The 11,197-nt window shown below is 37.0% G+C and overlaps 1 protein-coding gene and 1 pseudogene across 3 annotated transcripts in view; one reads left to right on the top strand and one right to left on the bottom strand.

The window, feature by feature from the left end:
• Positions 1-1,272, bottom strand: part of LOC104765993 (protein RBL) — a 3,614-nt gene extending 2,342 nt beyond the window's left edge. Inside the window, exons 1-4 of one of the 3 annotated variants that reach the window (XM_019241453.1) lie at positions 1,082-1,269; positions 901-995; positions 707-805; positions 220-598 (exon numbers count right to left, since the gene is read on the bottom strand). In XM_019241453.1, coding sequence (XP_019096998.1) covers positions 220-598; positions 707-805; positions 901-919 — 497 coding nt within the window. In that variant the 5' untranslated portion in view covers positions 920-995; positions 1,082-1,269. Of the gene's footprint in view, positions 1-53; positions 599-706; positions 806-900 lie in introns of all 3 variants that reach the window. The other 2 variants (XM_019241454.1, XM_010489788.2) reach the window with 2 other exon arrangements.
• LOC104765992 lies at positions 2,059-2,653 on the top strand (annotated as a pseudogene).

Raw genomic sequence — 11,197 nt, 5'->3', positions numbered from 1 at the left:
GTACGATCGTGAGAATTCGTGAGAAGATACTGCCCATTCCTGCTAAACACTATGTTCTTCACTGGTGCCGCACCAGACACAGGAACCAAAGCAAGAACACGAACACTCTTGTAATCAATGACAAGTATCTCTCCTTTGGAATTCCCAATATAAACAAGATCCCCACACTTGTTAAAGCACGCTGCAGCTGGAGAGAAAGGAGGATTCGATTCAGGACATTTACTGCGTTGCGGAGGAGCTAACACATCAGGCATCTCAGGGACAGCAACCGGAAGCAAAGTGGTGCAATCAATATCAAAGTCAACAATCATAGGAGCAGATGAGAGAGGGCAGGCAAGACAGAGAGAAGGAGAAGTCAAGCCAGGGTTTAAGCGAGCCTGCAACGGAGTCTGCTGAAGAATGGTACGAGCAATCTTCTCACCAGTTGAGACATCCCAAAGAGTTAATGACTTGTCTGCAGCTGAAACAAGCAAGCGGTGACCATACTTTGACCAGGAGACACTTGTGATAGCAGCAGAGCAGTCAATATCACGAATCTCCTTTGCAATGCCTCTAGTTTCGAAATCAAAGATTACACATCCCCCATCCGCACATCCGGCTAACAAATAAAACAAATGCAAGATATACCCATCAATGTGTGTACCCCCAAATTGATAGATAACGAACGAAACAAGAGGATATGAATTGGGAAGTAAATTTGGATTACCAGCGAGAAGAGAGCCGCGGTGATTAAAGGCAACACATTTAATGACGCCATGTTCCAAATATTCTTCAATCACCTCCGGGAAATCTCCTTGCAATGGATCTTACACACAGAGAGAGAGAGACCCAGAGAAAAAAAAAAGTAATTTAGATACTAGAGATGAAGAAGATTGGAAAAAAAGGAAGAATAGAGCTCACCTATGATCGGAGCGTTCATGTTGGGTCTCAGAGGAGGTGTGCAAATCGAGTTGAGTGGGTGAACACAGGCCCCTCGAAATTAGGGTTTCGTATACCTCGACGCGAGAGAGAAAAGAAAAGAAACTAAACGATTGAGAATCGAACTAACCTAAATAAAGTTGGTAAGAGATGTGAGAATTACAACGGAACTGGGAGGGAGATATTAGGTTTGTCTATTAATCTCTTTAATTCGATTCCTCCAAAGACAAATGTACTTTGAGATCGTCGTGACCTTCTAATGTGTTTAGAAACTAATTCCTTCAAAGAAGGAATGGGGAAGTAGATTGCAGTGTTAAGAGGTTAATCGAAGAAGAAGAAGAGCGAAGAACAAATAAACCGGCGTTAGGCCAAGGGTGTGGGGGTTTAATTAGTTTAACCAGCCAGTGTTTTAATTTCAAATAATTATCTCATTAAATTTAATCTCTATTTAATTACTTTAAAATCTCTTTCTTACCAATTACACGACAAAAAAAATATATATATATCTTACCAGTTAACACCCTCTTAGCGTAATTTGCACAAATATGTTTCTTACTTGCTTATATGTACTACTAGGTTAGATAAAAGGTTCATCTGTGTTTGCAACATAAATTTGGGTATAACATCAAATGTGCTTAGTAATATGCTCAATTACATGTTTACAACGTCATATACTCGTCTTAAGTCTTGTAATCTGGTCAATAAACTCAGATTCTAACTCTTTGAATATAACTAAATATATTTTTAAGAATCAATGCATAAGTAGGGAGATCCAAGATTGGTTTTGCCATTTCTCTAGTTCCCCTAAACAATCTCTTCTCTTTTTCTTTCTTTTATGTTGGGCAAGTTTGATTTGAAGATCTAAAACTAGATGGACGAACACATTGCAAAAGCGTTTATGAAAGATTTAAATGTAGTCTTCGATTTTGACCCAAAAAAAAAAAAAAAAAATGTAGTCTTCGATTATATCAAGGATGGACCTACATGTGGACCTGCAAACCAAAAGTATCTCTAGTATACACTTTTTAAGTTTTTTTTAATGCGAGAACCAAACCTCTCTCATGGTTCTTCTTAAACAAAAGATAGAACATGACACGTGGCAACAACCCATTTGCACGAAAATCATATTTGGATAAGGAAATGGATATTATTTCTCCACCAATTCCACAAACTCAAATTACCCAACCTCTTAAACACATTCCCCATCACCACCTCACAAACCATTTCACCGAGAGCCAACCGAGAAAGAGAGAAAGAGAGATCAATCGCAGACTATCAAGCAATGGCATCCATGACCATGACCGCTACCTTCCTCCCTGCCGTCGCCAAGCTTCCCTCAGCCACCAGCGGACGAAAGCTCTCGGTAGTCAGAGCCTCCACAAGCGACAACACACCCAGCTTAGAAGTCAAGTCCCAGAAGGAACAGAGCAGCACCACAATGAGGAGGGACCTCATGTTCACAGCTGCAGCTGCTGTGGTTTGCTCTTTGGCTAAGGTAGCCATGGCGGAAGAGGAAGAGCCCAAGCGAGGGACAGAGGCGGCCAAGAAGAAATACGCCGAAGTTTGTGTCACAATGCCTACCGCCAAGATCTGCCATTACTGATTCAACAAATCCACCTTCATGTCTATCTCTCTCTCTCCCCCTTTCAATTTCGGTAAATTTTCTCAATTAAGATTTGGTCTGTAATCGTATATTGATCGATCTACTAAAAGTCCTTTGATCTTTCTACTAGAATCGTTACTTTCACCATTACCAAGACTTGACAAAAGCAATGCATTGTGAATACAATATAGTTTCACAACAAACTAGATTAAAAACCAAACCGTCCTAGGTTAAAAAAAAGACTTAGACCAATTCATACTACAGCAGCAGCAGAATGTTATTTAGCTTTTTTATTCTTAGACAAAGAAACTTGAAAACAGAATCGATACGTCTAATGCCTAATACCTTCTTTAATCACCTGCAAAGGCATAACATATCCTCTTCTCTCATCCACCCAACCTTCTCCAAATACTTTCCCACCTTCATTCTTAATAATGCATTTAACTCCATCCATCATTACTGAACCGCCTTCGTCAGCAGTCATCTGACTAACACTCAACACGTTTTTGTTGATCCCGGGAACAAAAAGCACATTCCTGATCCTCTTCTTCCCTCCCTTGGTCATAAACATGACATCTCCTTTCCCTTGTGTCATGATCACACTCCCGTCCACCAGTCCAACCCTAGCTCTGTACGATCGGTCCAAAGTCGTGAAAAACTTCTGATATGGAGTCATGTGATTCGTGGTAGCGGGGTGTACCAACCACATATTCACATCATATGTCAAACCAGCAACAGGTACCGCTAACATCAGATGCTCGGGCTTTTGGATCCTCTTTTGATTAATCTGAGCTTGTTGTTGTGTTGCCGCACTGCAAACTTGCCCTCTAAGATGAGGGGCTCCACTCACATTCACTACCTTAGGTTTGTAATAACAGTCTTCTTCGTTATGATTGTCCCTCTCGCACACGTCACATTCACTACCTTAGGTTTGTAAGAGATGATTGCATTATCTTGAGCGCTGTGTTGTCTTTGTTAACACGGTTTCTCCATAGTGCGAGATCTACGGACTTAATGGTAGCCGCTAAGGCTGGGATCTTCGTTGGATTTGGGGAGACTCCGGTTTGAACGACTTCCCAAACTTCATCCTCAACGAGTCTGGTTTTGGTGATTGGAGCCCATTGTTCGTAGTCAAAGTCGTCAGAGACACCGTCTTGAATATTCAACGCCGCCATAGCCGCAAGCAACAACTGTAGTCTAACCTTTTTCTCTCTTGGAGCAACCAAAGCGATTAAACTAATCCCTTAACCCTAACACTTTCTATTTTATTATATAGTGGTTTTTTATTCTTAACCGTAAACCCTAGAGTTCAATTTGCCAAATCACCAAAGTGACTAATTGAGTGTTGTGGCTCCGGTTTTGGTTTCATTCTTCGTATCGGTTTACATTCGCTTTGACATAAGAAAAATCATTGGAGGTGAACTTCACTCATTCACTCCCTCTTTATTAGTCAATCAAAATTTACCAAATAATATTATATATAAAAATAAATCAAAATTAGAATCAGAAAAAATAAATTAAAGAAACCAAATCTAAATACTTTTTTAAAATAAAATATATATCTGTTTGAGTTTTTTAAAAAATGATTAGGGTTTAGATTTGAGTTTACAAATAAATTTAGAATTTAAATTTTAAAATTAAAATAATTTATATGTCGATTTGAGTTTACAAAATAGCAGTTAGAGTTTAAATTTTGTAATTAAAAAAAATTATATGTCGGTTAGGGTTTACAAAAGAGTGGTTAGAGTTTAGATTTATAATTTAAAGAAACTATAATTTTGTTCGGATTTATAAAAAATGGTTAGGATTTAGATTTTATAATTAAAAAATAAAAATAATGCTAAGGTTTATATGTATGAATTTAAAATTCATATTCAGTTTTTTTTTTTTATTAAACTACAATTTGTTAATTTATTTTAATTGCTTTATTTAGATAATATTAATTTTTTTTGACAACAAAAAGATTAGGTCATAAGAGCCAATAGGAAAGAAAATTGTTTACAAATAAAACATGATGCGGAGATGTACGCGCTTGGCGTGCTAAAGAATCTGCATCTACATTAGCATTTCTTGAAACTAAAGATAAAGAGAAAGAAGAAAACTCCTCCCTGTCCATCTCGATATCGTCGAGGTAAATCTTGAACGCCGGCCAGTCATGCGGAGAAGACACCATCTTCACCAAGTCTGAGCAATCTATGTAAAAGCCACGTCTCGATAGTCATGACCAATCATGCACCGCAAAGTCCAAACAAAAGCCTCTACTTCAGCATGCAATGGGGAAAGACTACGTTGGAAATTGGCTGCGCCCCTCGTCGTCGAAGCATCCTGAAAGGACGAACACACCCATCCAGCACCCGCAAAAGCATCATCCGCTTTCCACGATCCATCAACAAAACATCGATACCCTGAGAAAACAGTAGGCAAGTGTCCTACACGCCCCGGATCCGGAACAGTTGGAACGTTGAGGATTGAGGATAAATCCTCATCTACATCCTCAGCCTGAGCCTGCAGCCAAGGTGACGCCTCACTCACAGCTAACCTAACTACATCCTCTGGCTTGTCCATAACATTCTAAAAAAACGAGCATTTTTTGCCTACAAAATATACCACATTATCCAAGGAAAAGCCGTAGCTTGAGAACCCGGATTAGATGACCCCAAAAAATGATCCATATTGGCATACAAAGAGTCCGTAGGAAAGGAAACTGGTCCAACCGGCACCTGAGCTAAAGCCCAAGCCTGTCTGGTTAGTGGACACAGGAAGATAGCATGATTTACTGTTTCTTCATCAGCCCCACATCTAGCACAAACTGAGTCCCATGTAATGCCACGTCTCTTCAGATTTGCCGAAACTGAAATACACCGGTTAATACCTGCCACATAAAGTGCTTAATTTTTGGTGGAAAAGAAACCTTCCAAACTCCCGCTAGGAGAGGATTAATATCCGGCCCATACCGAGTAACCTGAGAAAACCGCTGCTTCTCCAAGTGTTCCGTATCATACCCTGATTTAACTGTATACTTCCCGGATTTCGTAAAATGCCAGCCTAGTGAGTCCTCTATCTGAGAAACGCCCAAGGGTAAAGCCCCAATCAAAGCTGCATCTTCCGTAATAAAATGCTCTAGGAGCATATCCATGTGCCAAGAATTAGTTTGGCGATCAATGAGATGTGAAATTTTTAACGAAGGGTCCTGTAAAGGTCCCTTACTCAAAGCTGGTCTTGGAGATTGAGCTGGTATCCATGGGTCAGTCCATATAGAAATGGACTTGCATGTGCCAAATCGTTTAATAAGCCCTTTATAAACAAAAGATCTAGCAGAAACTATACTCCGCCACCCATAAGATGGAGAGTATGAACGTATCAGATCCATAGGATTTGAATTCATGTAATACCTGCCTTTAAAAACCCGTGCAAAAAGGGAATCGGGTGCCTCAATCAGCCGCCACAATTGTTTAGCCAACAAAGCGGTGTTAAAATCATCAACATTCCTAAAGCCCAAACCACCCAACTGCTTACTGCCACATAACTTCTCCCAGGCTAACCAATGCATACCCCCAAACTGCCCCGAACACCACCAAAAATTTGCCAAAGCACTAGTAAGTTTAGAAGTGACTTTTTTTGGCAACCGAAAACACAACATGACAAAAGTTGGCACCGCAGTGGCCACCGATTTTATCATCACCTCTTTTCCCCCTCTAGACAGTTGTTTGGCCGTCCAACCATTCGTTCGACTCTAAAGTCTATCCCGAACAAAAGAAAAAACCTTAATTTTGGACCCCCCAAGCTCTCAGGAATCCCGAGATAAGAGCCCATCCCGCCCAGATTTGATATGCCAAGTAACCCCTGCACCTCGCCTTTGATCCCTTCCTCGACCTTGTGTCCAAATTGAATTTAAGACTTATCAAAGTTAATTTGTTGACCTGAAACTGCCTCATATTTTTTTAATACGTCCAAAACAACCCTACATTGATCCTTATCGGCCTTGCAGAAAAAAAGATTATCATCCGCAAACAGCAAATGCGTGATGGGTGGACACTTATTTGCAACCTTAATCCCTGTTATCTGTTTATCTCGCTCAGCCTTCCGAATATTTGCAATAAGCACCTCGGTACAGAGGATAAACAAATAATGAGATAATGGGTTTCCCTGACGCAACCCTCGTTCCGTAACAATCAATCCATTAGGCTGACCATTAATCAGAACCTTATACTCAACCGAAGTTACACAGAACAAAACCCAAGAGATTCATTTGTTCGAAAAACCCATCTTTCGAAGCAAAGCATCAATAAAACCCCATTCGACCATATCATACACTTTGCTCATGTTCGTCTTAATTGTCATATACTTACCTTTACACGACGGATTAGTCCGAAGACCATGAAACATCTCCTGAGCAATCAAAATATTATCTGAGATCAGCCGACCTCGCACGAAGGCTCATTGAGTTTACGAGACAAGGCTTGGTAATACCAATTTGAGCTGTTGACATAAGATCTTAGAGATGATCTTGTACCCCACATTACACAGACTAATCGGACGTAGCTCTGCCATCCGGGTTGGCTTGGCCACATTGGGAATAAGACAGATATACGTGCGATTCAGACTCTTGTCAAAAACGCCCTCCTCAAAAAACCGATTAACCATAGATACCAGATCATCCTTGACAATCCTCCAGGCCTTCTGGAAAAACAAAACGGTCATACCATCCGGTCCCGGCGCCTTATCTGGATGCATCATAAACAAAACCTTTCTTACCTCCGCCTCCGTTGCCGGGTCGGTTAACCGCTCGTTTACCTCCTCCGTTATTACCGTATCGACCTCACTTAAAGATTCCTCAAAAAGAATTGGGTTGATCGAAGTAAACAAATCTTCAAAATACGATACAACAATATTATAAATATCTGCATCCTTCGTTGACCAATTATTATTCCTATCCAACAGACCAATAATTCGATTTCGAGCCCGGCGCTGCTTAGTTTGCGCATGAAAATACTTTGTGTTTCTATCCCCCACGCGCATCCATCGATTCTGACTTTTCTGATACCAATAAATCTCCTCATCTCTATAAGCCTCGCGCAAACGAGAGGTTAAATCCGATATCACTTTCGGTTCTACCGCATCATCTGCCTGAGCCACCTCCAACTGTCGTTTAAGCTCCTCAATTGTTTCCCGCCCATAAGGAACCTGTGCTTTCTGCCACTGAGAGATTGCCCGTCTGCAACTCCCAATCTTGGCCACTAAACGAGAAGATTCCTGATCTCGGGGACCATCCCAACCCATCGAAATAGCATCCATCAAACCCGCCTTACCAATCCACCTTCTATCAAACATAAAACACCGACGCCCTCTCGGTTGCTTAGCACCAATACTAACCACCAAAGGTCTGTGATCATAAGCGATCATTGGCAAATATTCTGTAACCGTATCTGGAAACAGATAATGCCAATTCTCAGTACCTAAAGTCCTATCCAACCTACACCGAATTGGTTTTTTATCCCGCCAACCTTTCCAAGACAGGCAATCACCGAGATACGGAAATTCCAGGAAACCGCAATCCTGAATCATTCCGTTGAAAGCACGAAACGAAGCAGCATGTCTAAGTTTACCCCCACGTTTTTCATGATTTTCTGTTAATTCATTAAAATCTCCAATAACAAGCCAAAGTGTTGATTTTGTTGATCTTATCCTCAATAATCGTTCCCATACCATATCACGTTTGTTGGGTACAGGATCACCATATACAAATGTTATGTTAAAAATCCTTCCATTATGAACAGCCTCAATATCAATTAATCTATTGGTGGCCAATAAAATTGAAATATTAAAATCATCTTTATTATAAAATAACGCAAACACAAAAGTTTTCATTATTTTTTCCAAAAAATCACATAAGTTTTATTTTCCAAAAATACCACAAACACAAAAAATTGTTTTTAAGAATGTAGAATTTATTTTGTTAGGTTTCGGTTGACAATTTCAAATTTAGGGTGGATAATTTTAAATCTACACTTTAATATTAATCTTAGAAATACCACGCTTTAAGTTAATGAGCTTATTTTTTATTCAAACCAAAAAAAGATGTAAACATTTCTGTAAAAAAATGAAATAAACATGTGTGGGCCTGGATTGGTGTTGTATGGACCGGATCCGGATATCTGACCTAAAAAATTAGATATCCGGATCCGTATCCGGCCAGATATATAGTTTCACAATCCAAATCCGGATTCGCCCAGACCGGATATCCGATTTTTGGATCTGATACCGGATTCGGATATGGATATCCAGCGGATCCGGATTTTAGTTCTAGGGCTACTAAATAGTACACAAAATAGCTTTATTTGTCATATTACAATAATTTAAATTATTTTTTAGAATTTTTTTTAGGTTTGAGCTCTTTATTTTACATTTAAAATATAGTTTTGAAGGGGCATATTTTAGTATTTAGAGCATCTCCAATAATACTCTATTTTTACCTCTATACTCTATTATAGAGTAATTTTTGCTCAAATGGTACTCTATTTTCACCTCTATAATAGAGATTGCTATTTTTTTTATCTATTTATAGATGAACTATATTTTTTCCTCTATAAATAGAGGTGAACTATTTTATTTGCCAAGTAGTCCTCTTAATCTTTAACTTCTTTTATGTATGATCAAAATAAATAAAATAAGTATTTTTAAGAACTAATAATATAAATATTTATTCTAAAATATTGAGACTACCATTTGCAAAAGATAATTTTATGAAAGTGTTACAAAATTTAAAGTAAAATGGATTAGTTTGCAATTTTAAAAAATAAAAGGTATTAATTGTAAAATAAAAATAGAATCTAATAGGAATATTCTTTTATAGAGAAAAAATAAAGAAAACCATTGGAGCAAAACTCATCTCTATTATAGAAATCTTCTATTATAGAGGAAAAAATAGAGAAAACCATTGGAGATGGTCTTAGAGTGTATGATTTAAATTTGAAAATTTAATTAGATAGTATACCAAACCTAGATATTACACTAAACCCAAATGGTACATCCAACCGAGATTGTACACCAAAATAAAAGTATTTTACACATTACAATATTTTAAATTAATTTTTTGATATTCTTTTTTATGTTTGGGTTCTCTATTTTACATTTACGGTATAGTTTTGAAAGGTTAGGGTAGTTTTACATTTACATTTACAGTATAGTTTTGAAAGGTTAGTGTGTAGGATTTAATTTAGGGTATAGTTTTGAAGGGTTAGGGTACACCAAACTTGAATGGTAAACCAAACCCAAATAGTATACTAAACTCAGATGGTACACCAAACCTAGATAATATACTATACCCAGATGGTGAACAAGATTCAGATGGTACACCAGAATCATATGGTACAATAGACCCAGATGGTACACCAGAGTCATATAGTATATTAGACCCAGATGGTACACTAGATCCAGATGGTACACCAAACGTAGATGATATACTAGACTATGATGGTACAACAAACCCATATGGTACATTAGACTCATATTGTACACCAAGCCTAGATTGTACACTAAAACCAGATGGTACACTAACCCCATAGTGTAAACCAATACAATGGTATACCAAAATATGATTGTACACTAAACCTAGATTATACGTTTAACCCAAATGGTACACTAAACCTAAATGATACACCAAATCTAAATGGTACACCAAAATGACATTGTTTGACACATTACAATATTTTGAAATAATATTTTTTAGGTTTGGGTTCACTATTTTACACTTAATGTATAATTTTGATGGGCGTGTTTTAGTATTTGCGTTTATGGTTTAATTTTAAAAATTAAACCCTGTTTTTAGAATTTTAGAGTGCTAAATTTAAAAATAAAAATTATTTGGTATGATTTGAGAGAATTTTCTTAATTTAAGTGGACCATGTAACAATAGTTTTTTATCTAATACCTCAAAAGAAAGTCCCCACACTTATATTTTTGTTATATTTTTTTCTCTCATTTCTTCTAAAACTGGATCCACAAATAAAACTTTCTCTTTATGACACACTAGGTGTTAGCTCACGCTACGCGTGAGTTTTTACATAATCGCTATTCTATTTCGAAAAAATAATATAAATTAACATGTTATTATTATTTTGTTTTTCAGTGTACATCAAAATTTAAAGACTACGTAGTATGAATTAAATAAAGTAAAGAAATCAATTTTTTTTTTGATGATAAAATATTTAGTGCAATTAAGTCATATTGTATCTTACATGTCATATGCCATTTATTTTTGTAGTTGTAGTCATATTTCAAAATCATTGTGATAGATATTCTTATAAAATTTATTTTGTGGTGTTAGTTATGCATATTTTTTATTTATATATGGTGATAGCTTAAAGAGATTTAAAATGTTTCAATTAAGAAAAAAATCAAAATAATAAACAGTATGCCTACAGTGTCTCATACATATATAAGTAAGTGAGTCTAACCATAGATTATTAGACTAATACATTTCCCATAAAAAAAAAAAAAAACAGCAACTATTTTATTAGGTTATTATTTTAAAGTCTTTAATTGTGTCTGGACTTTGATTTATATGAAATGATAATGTTTCATATAGAAAAAATAATTAAACTATATATCATATATTACATGTATATCCTATTCAAATAAACTGAAATTTTTATTAAGTTAAGATATCATTGGTTA

The sequence above is a fragment of the Camelina sativa genome, chromosome 19 (genome assembly GCF_000633955.1).
Source record: "Camelina sativa cultivar DH55 chromosome 19, Cs, whole genome shotgun sequence".
NCBI lineage: Eukaryota > Viridiplantae > Streptophyta > Magnoliopsida > Brassicales > Brassicaceae > Camelina > Camelina sativa.
The sequence above is the reverse complement of the archived record's forward strand: the minus strand, read 5'-3'. Positions and strand labels throughout refer to the sequence as shown.